The sequence below is a fragment of the Hypomesus transpacificus genome, chromosome 17 (genome assembly GCF_021917145.1).
Source record: "Hypomesus transpacificus isolate Combined female chromosome 17, fHypTra1, whole genome shotgun sequence".
NCBI lineage: Eukaryota > Metazoa > Chordata > Actinopteri > Osmeriformes > Osmeridae > Hypomesus > Hypomesus transpacificus.
The window spans coordinates 14,850,605-14,868,231 of NC_061076.1; the positions used below are offsets into that span (position 1 = coordinate 14,850,605).

At 46.6% G+C, this 17,627-nt stretch overlaps 2 protein-coding genes across 2 annotated transcripts; both read left to right on the forward strand.

Annotated features, from left to right (window-relative positions):
* Positions 1-7,010: 7,010 nt before the first annotated feature.
* Positions 7,011-8,015, forward strand: LOC124479367 (zinc finger protein 271-like; the record flags this gene model as incomplete). The annotated part of the gene is made up of 2 exons (XM_047038103.1): positions 7,011-7,704; positions 7,798-8,015. Coding segments are annotated over 2 exons (912 nt in total), but the record flags the coding sequence as incomplete, so codon positions are not given.
* A 4,711-nt stretch (positions 8,016-12,726) lies between these two features.
* Positions 12,727-17,627, forward strand: LOC124479248 (toll-like receptor 2). Its single transcript, XM_047037902.1, is given in 6 exon segments — positions 12,727-12,828; positions 12,954-13,373; positions 13,571-13,698; positions 13,701-14,200; positions 14,900-15,244; positions 15,686-17,627. Coding segments are annotated over 5 exon segments (2,466 nt in total). The 5' UTR covers positions 12,727-12,828; positions 12,954-12,960; the 3' UTR covers positions 16,766-17,627.

The window sequence follows — 17,627 nt, forward strand, 5'->3', positions numbered from 1 at the left end:
CTTCCAAGGCAGACATAGCGTCTGCGGCAACATTCCTTCCTGCTCAACAGGCCTTCTCCTAAATTAGATTAAAGGTGACTCCATCTATCCTTAATACACTGCCACACAATAATCAGCCCGCCGTTTTGGCAGCCCCTTTGTCACTGGTCACCCAGACACTCGTCTGGGACAGTCGTTGATTTGCATGAATGCTAAAATGACAATCACACTTGAATGACACACCTCTGGAGAGGTCATCTCAACAGTTGAAGAGGAAGGTGGACAGAAGAATTATCATTTAAAGTTGTGTTCTTGTAAATATTGTTCTAAACAGCTTTTAATGTCATTTTGATAGGATTTAGTTTCTTATTTTATGTATTACATTTTAGTAATATTTTTTATACTGTAACATGTACATGTACATGATTTACGGAGTTTGTGCCTGCAGCAGACCATATGTGTTTAACATATTCCCTTGTCTTGCAAGGGAACCACTTGGTCTACTGCAGCCTTGATTAATGATCCAATTTGAATTTGTATGCATTAGACAACTTTTCAGTCATATGACCGCGTCATCACTTTGAGCTCTGTTTAGGCCTACATATCCTACTAGGTCTACTATGGTTAAATCCATATCATAGTAGAGATAAACGACTGAATAGTGAACACGCATACTAAGGGTCGGTGCTCTGATCAAGCAGACGATTTTTACCTAAGTCAGAGTTTCATGTCATTAACTGTTTAGCTCTCCACAAAAGGGTCAAACATGTACATGCAGAAGGGCAAAGGGAATTTTAAAAGGTTGTACTCTGGCCTTTTATCAAGTAGGCTATCCCTTACAAAAAAGTATCAAGTATGATTGGCCATTAGGAGATCTGCAGCTTTCACATATAAAAAACATATTTTGTCTGTCATAATGGGCCACTTTGCATATGTAATGTTGATCACTTGGTGAGAGGTGTATGTTTCTAAGGTTTATTTTTACTGGAGAAACAAAAAACACTGTGACAAAAACGTATTTGGAATCCAACCCATCTTCATAGTCATTTGGTTTTCTTCAAAATTATAGGCTGTTTTTGCGTTTTACAGGGCAAATAAAACCACAGAGACATGTCAGCCTGTGTTTGTATTCCATAACTTCATTTATCTTTTTCATCCTTCATATTTATTGATCATTGATCTGTTGGTCTAAGAGTATTCACATTAAATGTTCCAATAAAGGTGAAAACATTTTGTGAACACAAAGTCTAGGTTTGCGAAAGACTTATTTATAAAAGTTTATCATTCAGTAAGAGAGGGCCTCTCTCCAAAACCAGACGCCAACACACACAGGCTGGGCTTTCGCATTTACCAACTAGTATGAAGATTGACTCACAAAAATACTGCCCATTCTCAGATTTTTACTCACTGAAAGAAAACATGTCACTGGGTTCTGTCTATGAAGCTGGATGAACGAAGGTAAAGTCATACCCTTCTGAAGGTGAGTCAGGCTTCTCTGTGTGAATGTAAATTCAACATGAAGAATGATGACATGATAATTTCATGTTTTGGTATACATGCCTCTGATGCCAACACAATACCCCTCTTCTGGAACATTTTAAATTGATGCGACGGGACGTGTCAATTTCACTTTGTGAAAACGATTTATTCCACTCGTCACATGGGAGTGTGGTTGCATGCATTACCACAGTTTACCACTAGATGGGAGCGGTAGGCTGTGCTGCACCACTCGGTTCTAGATCAAGACAGCCGTAAACTATTTAGTTTCTGGTCTGATGCTACACTTAGCAGTCCTCTTATCGTGATCAGTCCGCGACTTAATGTGTGCCTACTCTCAGGATCGACGCTTGTAACAGTTTCATTATGCTCAGTAGACTCATTTGCTGCCCTTGGACTATCGCAATGTGGACTTTTACCGGGTTCATTTTGCTCTAGAGCCTTTTCTGCACTCCTGTTGACCCCCTGCGTCCCCCTAGTCCTGACTCTGTGCCCCACACTGTCATCATTTAGATGTGGCTCATCTGTCTGTGTTTGTTTTTCTGCAGCTGTTTTGCTCACAAATTTCACCAGCCTGTGTTTTTGCACTTTGTTTGTATCTGGGTGGTAGACCAAATACGCTAGGCTATTTTTATCGTACCCCACAAAACGCCCCTGATCACACCTGGAGTCAAGCTTTCCCTTTTCCTGCTTATAGTTGTAGCAAACAGACCCAAATCGTTGCATTCTTGACACATTGGGCTTTTTGTTTGTCAACATCTCGTAAGGAGTCAGCCCTGTGCGCTTGTTCAAGCATCTATTGCATACCGTTGCTGCTGTTTGTACTGCGTAGTGCCAAAGGTATTTTGGTAACTCACTTTCAATTAGCATGCACCTGCCCATCTCGAAAAGAGTACGCCACCCACGTTCTGCTGTTCCATTTTGGTGTGGTGAGTACGGAGCTGTCGTCTCATGCCTAATTTTGCTTTTCCTCAGCAGCGCCTGGAAATCACCACCTGTGAACTCAGTTCCATTATCAGATCGCACACTTCACCTTCCCATAAGGGGAAACATCTGCAAGGAATTTTTCAGTTGCCTGCACTGCGTCACTCTTTTTCTTTAGAAAGTAAACAAATACTGCATTTGAGTAATCATCGGTGAAAGACTGTGCATATTTGTACCCATCTAATGACTCAGTGGCTATTGGACCTGCAAGATCTGTGTGTATCATTTCTAAAGGAGCCTTTGCTCTGACATCGGGGTTCCTATTTCTAGTTTGTGTAAACTTCCCTTGAATACACACCTCACACTCTTGCTCATTTTTCCCTTGATCTGCATACCATCAACAACATCATGTAACCTAAGCACATCATCATAATTACAGTAGCCTAGTATCTCATGCCATGCTTGGATGTCGTGTCGTGGGCAGTGACGTGCGGTGATGTCAGTAAGAGGGTAGGCACTGAGTTATGAAAGCCAGATTACCAAATTTATTGTTTAGGCTAATAGGCTACGTCAAAACAGTACGCACAAGCGTGGCACACATGCACGGTTGATATCAAGAAATGTCCAATCAGGATGACATATCTCATGACATGACATATCGTAGTCTCTCTCTCGCACACGCACGCACGCACACACACACACACCAATGTCCAGCATCAGAATGCAACCATCTTTATCCTTAACTATTGCACAGCGGCCAATTATGTTTGTCATTCAGCAACATGAGAACACACACTGCTCAATTGAATATGAGGGCAAATGGCTTGCAGTCGGCATTAATTCAACCAATTCAAAATTAAACCCCAAATAGTTTCTGACTCACCAATCGGTAGATTATGGATGGCAGTACAGCCGCTGACTGCTAGCACAGCCACATAGCCAATCTTGTCTGTCATACCAGTCCGTTTGAAACGAGCGCACAATTTTTGGTCCCTTTTGCTGGTGTAGTTCAGGCAAGGTTGGCATAGGGCTTCCCTCTTGCTAGCAACTCATTTTTGTCATTAAATCGAGTTTGAAAAATGTCTTAGTTCAACGATATGGGGAGATACTGCTGCCGTCATTTTTACTTTGAATTTCGCGGGGATTACGTTTTGCTGGTGTAATGACGTCAGCTGCGCAAATGTCCAGTAATATCTCGATTTTAATTGGTCCATGTTTGATACTTAACGTAGATGATTACTGGCATTACATATTTACGTGCAAAGGCACTGAAGAGTTGTGCTTTTCGACGTACATGTTAAAGAATACAGGATCAAAGTGCGCATGCGCAACATGAGTTTTTCGTTGTCGTCCGCGATGAGAGGACAGTAAAAGCACTGCTTATTCTACCATTTTGTTGTATTTGATTATGCGTAACTGCTACATTTGTCATCGTAACGTCGAAACAATTGGAATAACACACATATTGCATATATAACTCACAAGAATAATCAGTAAAAATACAAATAGCCTACAAGTTTATTAAATAAAATTATTTAATAAACATTTTTACGTTTGAATTTTGGCAGGGTAGGCACTGCCTACCTTGCCTACCCTGACTGCACGTCACTGGTCGTGGGTTGCATTACACTTATCATCAGTTGACTCAATCTCAGTGTGCAGGTAGTACAACCTGCGAAACACATGAATGTCAAACCTGGTACCATATCTGGTTATCAAGACATCATTGTCTTCTTTGAAGACGACTGTGGACCCACTCGTGGTTGCTGCCTTCACCGAGAAAATGTTCTGCGGGTACGACGGCACATACAGAGCGTCCAACAGTTTTGCATTGCACCGCCGTCCACTGCTGTCGATGAGGGTAACCACTGCCGTGCCTCTCCGCTGAGCGACGCCGCTGCATCTGGTCCCATCAGCCAACTCGACGCTGTGAGTCTCCGGCCTGAAGGTGCTGTCGAAACTTGTGAACAAGGCGATGTCGTTGATGATGTGGGATGTGGCCCCGGTGTCCACCATCAGGCCCCTCTCCTGGATGGTGCGCGCCGGCTGCCGCTGGTCACTGGCCCTTCCGTCCGCCATCTTGGACGCAAAGTCCTCCTTTACCTCAGCATTCTCCGACACTTTGCTCACGCCGTCCCTTCGGTCTCTGTCTTTTCGTCTGCATGTTGCGTCCCTGTGTGTGTCACTTTTGCAAACACTACACCACGTCTTCTGTCGACACGCTCTCGCTCGGTGCCCCTTGGTCCCGCACTTGAAGCACACCATCTCGCTGTTGTCTTTGCCCGGTCCATGTGCGCTGCTACTGGGAGGTCGCCGTCCGGTTCTCCCCTGGGTCTTCATCACGCTGTCATCGTTCGACCCGGTTGCTCTGATGTTCTCGGTTTCCTCGAAACTCCGCAATTTGGTCTTGAAGTCAGCAAACGTGATGTTTTCGTAGATGTGCGCCACATGAATTGCTAATGGCTTGAAGCTCTCTGGCAATCGCTTCAGCGCCATAGCCACCAGCAAACTGTCCCCCAGCGTTTCTCCCGCGCTTCTCAGGGCAGTTATGGCGGTCTCTGCTCTAATGATAGCCTATAGTCCATTACACTTTCGCCGATGGACTTTTGAGGTGAGGTCTTTTGAGCGTGTTGTACAAACTAATTATACCAGGCTTTCCCTTCCCTGCATAATAGTCTCTCAGAATATTTAATACTTTTCTGCCATCATGTTGCGCATCTCTCATTACCAGAGACAGACTTTTGTCATCTAGCGTTAGCATTAGGATCAACTCTGCATACGCGTCCGCGTTTTTCTCAGGATCTGCTGCTTTTTCAGCTTCTTCTACTGGCTCATTCAACACAGTGTTTTTCAGCCCTAATAAACGAAAGTATTCCAACAATTTAGTTTCCCAAACTTCATACTTTGCTTCGTCGCCGTCGAATACCAGTCGATGTAGCCTGCTGCTACTTGCCCTTCGTTGCTCTGCCATGCTAGCGTGCCCCTCTTCTCAGGTTAGCAGCCTTCCTCAGCACGCGATCCGTTGCAACTTTCTTGGCTTTCGTCGACTATCTTCTCCTCCAAACGTCTCCTGGGCCCATAACCTGTTGAGTTTTATCAGCAGTGGTTCTGCTGACGATGCGTATAAAGGAGGCTGACGACGTCTCTCATTATAGGACATTTATTCCAGAACAACGAAATGTGGCCATCTGTCAGTTGGGTTGAGCGCGAACTGACTTTTAAAGTAAGAAACGTTACGCATAAAAATGTCCATGTACGGTAAGTCCATTAGGTCACAATACAATACATGAACATTCATCACATTAATTATTGTGTGCTCTTGCGCCCTCTTGTGTCGCTAAGAGTAAATAATATTTACAGTCATGTAACCTGAGAACATAAAAAATAGGCTTACATTTTAACAACCTCAAAAGTCAGATTTACATAACGGTCTGGCGGCTGGCATGTAAACTAACAATATAAATTGGTGTGTGAGTGTTGCCTATGAATATAATTCACAGCACAGAGTTGTCAGTGCATATAGGCCTACATGAGCATCTGTTGCATAAACACACGTTTAGTCGCGGAACGATCACAATGTGTGTAGCATCACACCAAAAACGAAAGTCTGTGGGTGCCTTGATTTACTACCCAGTGGTGCAGCACAGGCTACTGCTGACATCTAGTGGTAATGTGGTAATGCACGCAACCACGAGAAGAATAAATCATTTTCAGAACATGACATCGAGACATATTATCGTTCTTCATCTTGAATTTACATTCACACAGAGAAGCCTGACTCACCTTCTGAAGGGTATGACTTTACCTTCGTTCATCCAGCTTCATAGACAGAACCCAGTGACATGGTTTTAGTTTTTTTATTGAGTAAAATCTGAGGATGGGCAGCATTTTTTTGAGCCAATCTTCATAATAGTTGGTAAATGCAAAATTGCCCAGCCTGTGTGGGTTGTGTGTCTGGTTTTGGAGAGGCCCTCTCTTACTGGATGATAAATGTAAGATCCTTAAGGTTCCTTTTAGAAATAGTATTTCTCAATCCTGGACTTTGTGTTCACAATTTTTTTTTACCTTTATTGGAACATTTCATATGAATTATCTTAGACCAACAGATCAATGATCAGTAAATATGCAGGATGAAAAAGATAAATGAAGATAATGGAATAAATTGAATACAAAACAGACTGATATGTCTCTGTGGTTTTATTTGCCCTGTAAAACGACCATGTGTTTCTTTTTTACCATTTCTAATCATATAGCCTATGATTTTAAAGAAAACCAAACTACTTTGTGGGCCATTATGACGGACAAAATATGTCATTTATATGTGAAAGCTGCAGATCTCCTACTGGCCAATCATAATCGATCATGGGTGGAGACTAGACAGAGAAGACTCCTTAAAGGCTCCAGAGAGACTAAAGAAACTCAATCAGAGAGACTAAAGAGACTCAACAGGAGACACTAGAGAGAGACTCAACCTGACAGATAATCAACCAGAAACAGCATTAACCAGAGAGAAACAAGCTTCCATAGACTAGATACAGGATCAAGAGAGACCAGACAGAGAAGAAAGAGAGAGCTGAGTCATGGAGACACATCACTGTGACACATGTGGGAAAAGCCTTTCCTCATCCAGTAACCTCAGGAAGCACATGAGGATCCACACTGGACAGAAGCCCTACAGCTGTGACCTCTGTGGTAAAACCTTTAGCCAGGCTAGCAATTACAGAGTCCACAGCAAAATCCACACTGGAGAGAAGCCCTTTAGCTGTGACCTCTGTGGTAAAACCTTTAAACAGACTGGGGAATTAACAGTTCACCGCAGAATCCACACTGGAGAGAAGCCCTACAGCTGTGACCTCTGTGGTAAAACCTTTAGCCAGGCTAGCAATTACAGAGTCCACAGCAGAATCCACACTGGAGAGAAGCCCTTCAGCTGTGACCTCTGTGGTAAAACCTTTAAACAGACTGGGGGATTAACAGTTCACCGCAGAATCCACACTGGAGAGAAGCCCTACAGCTGTGACCTCTGTGGTAAAACCTTTAGCCATGGATACAGTTTCACAGCTCACTGCAGAATCCACACTCGAGAGAAGCCCTACAGCTGTGACCTCTGTGGTAAAACCTTTAGCCAGGCTAGCAATTACAGAGTCCACAGCAGAATCCACACTGGAGAGAAGCCCTTCAGCTGTGACCTCTGTGGTAAAACCTTTAAACAGACTGGGGGATTAACAGTTCACCGCAGAATCCACACTGGAGAGAAGCCCTACAGCTGTGACCTCTGTGGTAAAACCTTTAGCCATGGAAACAGTTTCACAGCTCACTGCAGAATCCACACTGGAGAGAAGCCCTTCAGCTGTGACCTCTGTGGTAAAACCTTTAGCCGGGCTGACCATTTCACAGCTCACTGCAGAATTCACACTGGAGAGAAGCCCTATAGCTGTGACCTCTGTGGTAAAACCTTTAGACAGGCTGGGGATTTAACATATCACCGCAGAATCCACACTGGAGAGAAGCCATACAGCTGTGACCTCTGTGGTAAAACCTTTAGGCGGGCTAGTGGTTTAACAGTTCACCGCAGGATCCACACTGGAGAGAAGCCCTACAGCTGTGACCATTGTGGTAAAACCTTTAGCCACGCTGGCCATTTCAGAGCTCACAGCAGGATCCACACAGGAGAGAAGATCTAAGCTGCCCACAATGACTATTTATGTCCAACAAATGACTTATTGAAGACTTTCTTGCCTATGCTTTGGAAAGACCTGTCTGAGGACATTACATTATATTTCATTCACTGTACATCACGCTAAATACACCAGACAGTGCACATAGAAAGTACAGCAGAAGATCAATCAGAACAAGCAAGACAAGCAAGAATGATACCTTTTTTGTTGTTGTTGCTTACTTTATTGTAGTGTTTATAGTTTCATGATCATGTTTTTTTATTATCTAATTAAAGTCTTCATTTTGACACCATACTTTCAGAGTCAAAGTTTAACCTTTTTATTTACATATCAGGCTTTTGAAGAGGATACAACAATAATGATTCTGGGTTGATTATCTCAAATTAGCAAAAATAAATAAATACAAATCTTAATGAATACAAAATATTACATCATACATTTAGAGCAAGACATTTGCCATTTTAATTACACCTATCATTTGAGTTTTACCAACCATTCACTCTATATAAAATAGGAGTGTTCTTTACATTCTCTGCATATTTAACTCCAAAGATGAAATAGATCCCCAGTAGGGCACCAATTCCCACTGAGATGTCCTCTACCTTTGCAATGTCCTTTCCATCCACGTTCATCACAGAAGGGCTTCCCACTCACGAGCAGCACAGGGGAAGGAAAAGCCCAAAACAAATACAGTAACTTACATTCATACATTTACACTGTGGTTTTTAAGCACTCTCCGTTTTATTTAACAGAATTAAAGAATCTGATTGGAAATTGTCATGACTCAACACACAGCGTGCCCTCCAGGACAGCAGAAGGCACTAAGGAGTCGGAGCAAGGCCGGCTCAGCTGTGAGGAAGTGCAAGCAATTACACAGTCCACAGCAGGATCCACACTGGAGAGAAGCCCTACAGCTTTGACCTCTGTGATAAAATCTTTAAACAGACTGGGGAATTAACAGTTCATCGCAGGATCCACACAGGAGAGAAGCCCTACAGCTGTGACCTCTGTGGTCAAACCTTTAGCCATGCAAGCAGTCTCAGACATCACTGCAGGACCCACACAGAAGAGAAGATCTAAACAGCCCACACTGACTATTTATGTGAAACAAATGACCTATTGAAGAGTTTCTTGCACATCTATGATAGAAAACCATGGGAGTGAAGTTGTCCCAGCAGTCACCACTTGAGAGAACTTCTGTATGACCCACTGCTGGAAGAACCTCTTGACTGCACCTACTTGGACAGCACATGCAGTAACACCAGATCTACAGTCCAACATGACAGGACACATGGAAAACGTCAAAAGCCCCCTAAGGCTGCCCACATGATTGATACGGTGGGCAGAGCTGGTGGCACTCAGACTGAGACTTTACCACGCGTTGAACGCAATTTGGAAAACAACATGGAGGAGCTAGCGACTCTGCAAAGGAAAGTGAACCGACTTGGAGACCATAACGATGAGTAGACGTGGAATTGAAGGCGCCTACTCGACCCAAACAACAACCCCAATCTTATCTGCTTTCGGCCCCGTAACCAGCTCAGGCTTTGGCCAAGGCCGTTTCTGGAACAACAACTCCCCTGGAGAGTGCTGCAGTGAGACTCTCTGTAGTCTCTTCCCTTCCCCCTCCCACAGACACCTGTGGATTGTTTCTCTGTCTTGGGTTATGACCAAGGATGTCTCCATGGCAATACTATCTGCGAACTGAGAATCTTACTGATTGTGGCCTAGGCAAAGGCGCCAATCCAGGCATACTCATACACTAACTTTCATCCACTACAGATATGCTATCCCACCCCCACCCCCATCCAACGCCTTCTCCTGCTTGTTCCCCCGGGGTGGCTGGCGGGTCTGTGACCAGCGCCTACCATGGCTGCAGGTCCAGATGCTGCTTGTCCATACCCCTCCCCGTTGCAAGTCATGTGGTTCTGTAATGTTGTACAATGTATGTGCTGAGGTGTTTTTTTTTCCTGTTCCCACACTGTACTCCTCTAGGAGCATAATCTGGGGGTGCCTTTTTTCTCTCCTCCCCTCTCCTCATGTTATACTGAAACTTTCTAGATGACGCCGATAATGGCTGCCTTGGTAGGCACCTTCCTGACAAAGTAAATTCCTTCTCTGTGCAAACTTTCATGGCGAATAAAACCCATTCTGATTCTGAGATACTATACCCCTGTAACAATGGAGGGGAAGCTGTTTCAGACTGGGTAGAATCTTAGTCGCATCTGGCTGACACCTTTCAGTTTTGAAGCTCACATTTTTAATTTCATAAGAAATCCATCAAGTTGCTCAATATTAATTTCTCCTCGTGAACACCTATAATTGTGTCAATAATACTGAAATATTGTTAGGGATTTTACTATAAGCACCTCTAGTCTTTGGAAAGACTTGTCTGAGGACATTACATTATATTTCATTCACTGTACATCACACTAAATACACCAGATAGTGCACATAGAAAGTACAGCAGAAGATCAATAACCAGAACAAGCAAGACAGGCAAGTATATAAGAATAATATTATACCTTATTTTTTATTTTTGTTTATTTTATTACAGTGTTTATAGTTTAATGATCATGTTTTATTGATTATCTAATTAAAGTCTTCATTTTGACACCATACTTCCAGAGTCAAGTTCCTGTATGGATACAATGTCATATAATTGTTTGTTAAGTTTGGCAACTGAAGTGTTGAGATACACAACTCATTAATGATTCTCTCTTTTAGAGTTCTCTCTTTTTAGAGAACCATTGGAGTAGGAACCGTGGGGGATGTGTCCCCCTCAATATTGGAAAATGCTTCATGTGTATCAATACAAAATTAGGCTAGATACCGCAGGTACAAAAATACATTCAAATCAAATCAAATCAAATTTATTTGTATAGCCCTTTTTACACGCAAGCATGTCACAGAGGGCTTCACATGCGCCCATAGAACTGCCCCTCAACCAACCTAAACCCTCAAGGAAGACAAGGAAAAACTCCCAGAAAAACTCCCACCGGGAGAAAAAATGGAAGAAACCTTGGGAGGAGCAATTCAGAGAGGGATCCCCTCCTCCAGAGACGGTTGGTAAGAGAGAGGAGCAGAACACAAGCTAAACATAGTCATACAGTGTCAATGGGTTTTGAAACACCAAAATCCATTGTTCGGCTTTATAGACGTTTTGGACATTTTAAACTTTTATTTTGAAAGCGCGACAAAGAAGATATAGGGTCGATATGTCCCCCCCAATGTCAAAGTAAATCCTATGCCCTTGTCGAGAACCATTTTTGAATTATTTTATGAAGTAAGACTTGCCCCCTGTTTCAGCTGGGGAGTTAACTTACCCGGGTATGTCACACAACCTGCTTTCTGGAATACCCCCTAGGTGTCGTACTCAGCACACAAGTCAGAATTGAGGTAGGCTAAGAAAATATTACAAAACTAAAGATAGTTCCAAATGATAGGCCTACCCATCATCTTATTTTGACAAAAACAAAAACAATATTACATGAAGTTCAAAAAAACAGTATTTGCACTCAAATAAATGTGAAACAAATGTGAGTGCCTGAATTAGCTATTTATGTCCCTGGCAAAGCTGATATCAAACTTGCATCCCTGTACTGTTGTAGAGAGGGTTAAGCAAGGGGAGTTTCTATAGCCCAGTAGTGCATTGAGCGCAGCAAGCTTGAAATAAAAAAAGGGATATGAATTAGGGGCCTGTGCCCCAGTAGAGTTTTATGTCTAACAACGCCAACCATCTCAGACCAATGCGCTCGGCTACACAGCCGGCAGTTCTCCTATCGATGATCTCACGGTACTTTGATGGCGACGTCACAGTGATGTATCCTCGGCGCCGTCTCAAGTCAGACAAAAAGTCTAACCAGAATTCACTGTTTCAAGTCAACCGCCTGCAGCCGGCTGCAGCGCCGCATGAAGTCGGGTCATGTCGAACGCACTTACTGACAGGATGTGTGTGTGTGTGTGACTCTCTACTGACAAGGCTGGTGGCAGAGACCACTGGACACCGTGTATGTGTGTATACATGTGTGAACCTGTGTGTGTATTCATGTATATATGTATATACGTGTGTGTGTATATGTGTGTGTATTCATGTATATATGTATATACGTGTGTGTGTATATGTGTGTGTATACGTGTGTGTGTGTGCTGAAGCTTCAGAATGTCACCCTCACACGCTTTTAGACACGGCTGGAGTTTGAACATGTTTTTAACACAGATGTTGTTAAGATTATTTTACAGTTCCTCTTTTTAGATCATGTGAATAACCTACTACTTTCTCTGTCTCTCTCTGTCTCTCTCTGTCTCTCTCTCTCTGTTGGTCTCTGTGACAGTTTCATAAAATAGTCTCCTGGTTTTCTCACTGAAATAAAACCCATATAGAATACCTCAGGTTATTTGAAACAGTGTTTGTATCAGAGGACCTGTGTGTGTGTGTATGAGTGTTTGTTGTCACCCTGGGCCTTGTGGAGATAGTTGTCATGGTAACCGCAGTGGAGAATCTGTAACCGGGAAGAACAAAATGCTCATTTCCTCTTTTGGTCTAAGATGGTTGGCGTTGACCAATGTTTTTACACCTAACAGGCAGAACACACACACACACGAGAGTTCCTCTGTACCTCTGTCAGTCCAGATGCAAACACGCTCACACAATCTCACACTCTCTCTCTCACACATTCTCTCTCACTCTCTCTCACACACACACGCTCTCACACACAGAAGGTGAACCACACAGAAGAACTTCAGAAAGGTACAGTCTTCCACCTCTCGCTCTTTTTTGCAGTTTACAGAACCTGCTTGACTAACCCCTCCCTCTATCTTACACTCTCTCTCTCTCTCTTTCTTCTCTCTTTCTCACCATTCACTCATTCTCAGGACAGCCATGCCTTTGCCACCCTTCCTCCTCCTCCTCCTCCTCTCCGAAGGTCAGAGGTCAGATCCGGGGGTGAGGGCTGAGGGGGGGACGGCGTGCGGCTGTGACGCGCGTCAGGTGTGTGACTGCTCCTCCAGGAACCTGACCCTCATCCCCCAGGTCCCTCTCCACGTCGTCGCCCTCGACCTCTCCCTCAACTGCATCGTCGCGGTGACCAACGCCGACCTCGCCGCCTACGCCCACCTGACCATTCTGCGTCTCCAAGGCAACCACCTCCGGAGCGTGGCGGGGAGGGCGTTCCGGTCGCTAGGGAGACTGGAGCGTCTTGACCTGTCGGCCAATCGGTTGGCCAACCTGAACGCTGACTGGTTCACAGGGCTGCTGTCTCTCACTCACCTTAACCTGCTGGACAACCCCTACAGGTATGTGTGTGTGTGTGTGTGTGAGGGAAGGAGTGTATGTGTGTGAGGGAAGGAGTGTGTGTGTGTGTGTGAGGGAAGGAGTGAGTGTGTGAGGGACGGAGTGTGTATGTGTGTGAGGGAAGGAGTGTGTATGTGTGTGAGAGTGAGTTTGAAGGAGGGAGTGTGTGCTATATTGATCTCACCCCTGCCCCGCCCAGGTCCCTGGGCCCCCGCCCCCTGTTCCAGGGCCTGCTGTCCCTACGGACCCTCCGTCTGGGGGGCCCCTCCCTGGAGGAGATCCGGGGCCACGACCTGGCAGGGGTGGGCCGGCTGGACTCCTGGAGCTACACGCCAACCACCTCCGCCACTACGACCCGGGTTCCCTGTCCCGGCCCTGGCCCCTGGGCGCGGCCACCCTCAGCCTGCGGGAGCCCTTCCTGACCAACCAGACGCTGGCGGAGGCTGTCCTGGACGACGTGTCGTACCCGGAGACGCCGCTGACCCTGTGCGACCTCCAGATGGCCGGGAACATGTCGGTGCGTCCGCTTGCCGCTGTGGCACGGCGCCGCGTGCGCTCACTGTCGCTAAGCAACACCTCGCTGTCGGATGAAACATTGGTCAACTTCCTGGAGGTGACGGATGGGGCGCCGCTCAGCTTCGTGTCGCTGCAGGATGTAAGGTTGGTGGGGACGGGGCACCTGGAGCAAGCGCGGAAGACACAGCATGTGGGGTTTGACACGTTCTACCTGAGGAACGTGGAGATCGTCAACCTGTACCACTTCAGCTCCATGCGGCAGCTGGGGTTCCTGCTGCAATATCCCCGACAGCTGTCTGTCATCAAGGCTAAGGTGAGGGGGGGGGGGGGGGGGGGGGGGGGGGGGGGGGGGAGGGAGAAAGGGGGGAGGGTGGGGAGAGAGGGGGGGCGATCTGAACATCCCAGATTCAGATCCATTCTCTGCTCTGGCAGAGATGGGACTTCACAATTTTATTTTTCAGAAAAATATCTGGACATTCTACCGTCTCACATTTTCAAGACAGGCTTGTTACTTAAGTTTTAGTCTATATTTGGTGGCATGATCAATACCATGATAAATATTATTTATTGAAATTGCTGTTTCATTTCACGCACAACAAACGTAAGCTAGTCTATGAAGCTACCATGGAGCTGTACTCTTGTACTCTGCTCTGATGTGATCTACTCGGTTTTAGGCTTCTCTGTTCCCCTTTCCTCTTCTCTTCTCTCCTTTAAATGTGTGTGAACAAAAGGTTTTTAATAGGTTTCTGTCTCTCTCTCTCTTCTCTCTCCTTTCACCGTGTGAAAAAAACTTGTAACTAAAAAAAAACGTGTAACTTTTTGTGTCGGGTTTAAAACAATTAAATGTTTTAATGTGATTTCAAATGAAATGTAATGTTTTTGAAAAAAAGGTTTGAAATAAAGTTTCACAAAAGAATTTTCCATCATTGATAAGTACCCCCCTCCCTCCTCCATCCCTTCCCTTTGTCTCCCCTCTCTCCTCTTTCCCCCACTCCTCCCCTTCCTTCCCCAGGCCTACATCCTCCACTGCTTCACCTCTGTCCTCCTGACCAACCTCCAGTACCTGGACTGGAGTGAGAACCTCCTGACCGACCACACCCTGGCAGAGATGCTCTGCCACGGGGCTGGCATCCTCCGGAACCTCCGGGTCCTCAACGTCAGCTCCAACGCCATCCAGTCCCTGGCCTTGGCCGGCCGCCTGGTGGCACGCCTGGACAGGCTCACTCACCTGGACCTCAGCGGGAATGCCCTGGCCTCCATGCCCGGGGCCTGCTCCTGGCCGGCCTCCCTCAGGTTCCTCAACCTCTCCTGGGCCTCGCTGCGGAGGGTCACCCCCTGCCTGCCAAGCACCCTGGAGGTAGGCGCGCGCTGACGCCACCGGCACACACTAAAAAGTCTGTGTTACTGAGGACTGGGTTTAACAGCCCCTTAAAGCAGGTGGAGGTTCTAGATCAGGGGTGTTCCCCCCTGGTCCTCAGGGGACGCTGTCCTGCATGTTCTAGATCAGGAGTGTTCCCCCTGGTCCTCAGGTCCGCTGTCCTTCATGTTCTAGATCAGGGGTGTGTCCCCTGGTCCTCAGGGTCCGCTGTCCTGCATGTTCTAGATCAGGGGTGTGTCCCCTGGTCCTCAGGGTCCGCTGTCCTACATGTTCTAGATGTTTCCCTGCTCTTGCACACCTGATTCTAATGAATGGGTTGTTATCAAGCTTCCACTGAGCTTCATAATATATGTAAAAGATAATATAAACATAAGAACCCTATAAAAAATATATATATATATTTGTGCTTTCTTTGTGGAGGTGTTGGACCTGAGCCACAATGACCTGACCAGCCTGGGTGTGGTGCTTCCCAGGCTGAGAGAGCTGCTCCTCTCTGGGAACAAGATGCTGGCTCTGCCCTCCCCCTGGAAGACCCCCAACTTGGAGCTGCTGGTCGTCACCACCAACGCCCTCAGCGACTTCTCCCCCAACGACCTACGACCTTTCGGGCGTCTGCGAGAGCTGCAGGCCGGCGGAAACAATTTCCTGTGCTCCTGCTCCTTCGTGGCGTTCATGGCGACGGCGTTGTCCGGGGCGACAGTGGAGGGGACGGGAGCGGGAGGTGTGGGGGTGCGTCTCACTGACGATCCGGACAGCTACGTCTGTGACTCTCCGCTGTGGGTGCGGGGCGAGAAGGTGGGCGGGGTGAGGTTCTCGGTGGTGGACTGTCACCGACTGGCGTTCGTGGCATCTCTGTGTGGCCTGTCCCTCCTCACCGCCGGCCTCCTCGCCGCCCTCCTCCACCGGCTGCACGTCCTCTGGTACCTCCGGATGATGTGGGCGTGGCTATCTGCCAACCGCAGCGCCAGGCGCCGCCGCTGTCGCCAAGACCGCAGCCGTCTCCTCGGCAACGACGACGCCATCAGCGACTCCTCGCGGTTTAGCTACGACGCTTTCGTCTCCTACAGCGAGCAGGACGCCGACTGGGTGGAACACTTCCTGGTTCCGGAGCTTGAAGAGGACTCCAGCTCCCAGGATGCACCTCTGTCCCTCTGCCTCCACAAGAGGGACTTCCTGCCGGGCAAGTGGATTGTCGACAACATCCTCATCGCCATGGAGAACAGCCGGCGCACCGTCTTCGTCCTGTCGGGGCACTTTGTGCGGTCGGACTGGTGCCGCTACGAGCTGGAGTTCTCACACCTGCGGATGTTCCAGGGCGACCAGGACGAGGCGGCCATCTTGGTTCTGCTGGAGCCGCTGGGGGAGAAGGACGTCCCCCGCAGGTTCTGCCGGCTCAGGAGGATGATGAGCTCCAGAACCTTCCTGCAGTGGCCCCGGGACGAGCAGGGGAGGGAGGAGTTCTGGAGCAGCCTGAGGGCTGCTGTGAGGGGGAGGGACTGAACACACACACGTGTACACACACACACACACCTGTACACACACAGGAGCATGCAAGCAGATTGACACAGATCATTTCTTTCTACCGAGGGTACGCCTGCCAGCCCTGTTTGATGACCCCCTATCCTGACCCGAACACACGGCCACAGAATACATTTAATGTGGCCCTAAACAGAACAAGGGTCAAGATAGAAATGACCTTTGGAATCTTGAAAGCACGCTTCAACTGCCTGCGTGGCCTCCGAGTGGCCCCAAACCGGCTGGTCAGATGGTGACATCCTGTGTCGTACTCCACAATGTGGCCTCCATACGAAGGGAGAGCGCCCTGTCAGTGAGTCAGCATCCCCCAGAAGTGGGAGACCCCATCACCCTTCACTACCCTACTGGCAGGGCCGTGAGAGACGCTATAAAGCAGCAGTTTTTTGTTTGAGGGAAGACAGGGTAAGCCATTATTCTTTACATTTAATCATTTAGCAGCATTCTTTACTTTTCAGTTGGGCTATTTTTGTTCCATAGCATTTGAGCTATATAGATTTTATTTGTGTCCTTGGCCAAGGCACTTCACCCTACTTGCCCTGGGGGAATGTCCCTGTACTTACTGTAAGTCACTCTGGATAAGAGCGTCGGCGAAATGAAAACATGTAAATGTATTTAATGGCTGTTGCCACCATATTCTGATTATGAAATGATGAAAGCGATATCCAAAGTGCCCTCTTTAGAAACTTTGGACTCTAATATGCTGACAAAATGAAACAAGGATTTACATTCTGTCTTCATACAATGTTATGATTTACGTTCTTGAAATGTATGCAAATATATCATATATCAATGTATGCATACTGTATATATCATATTTTACAACTTA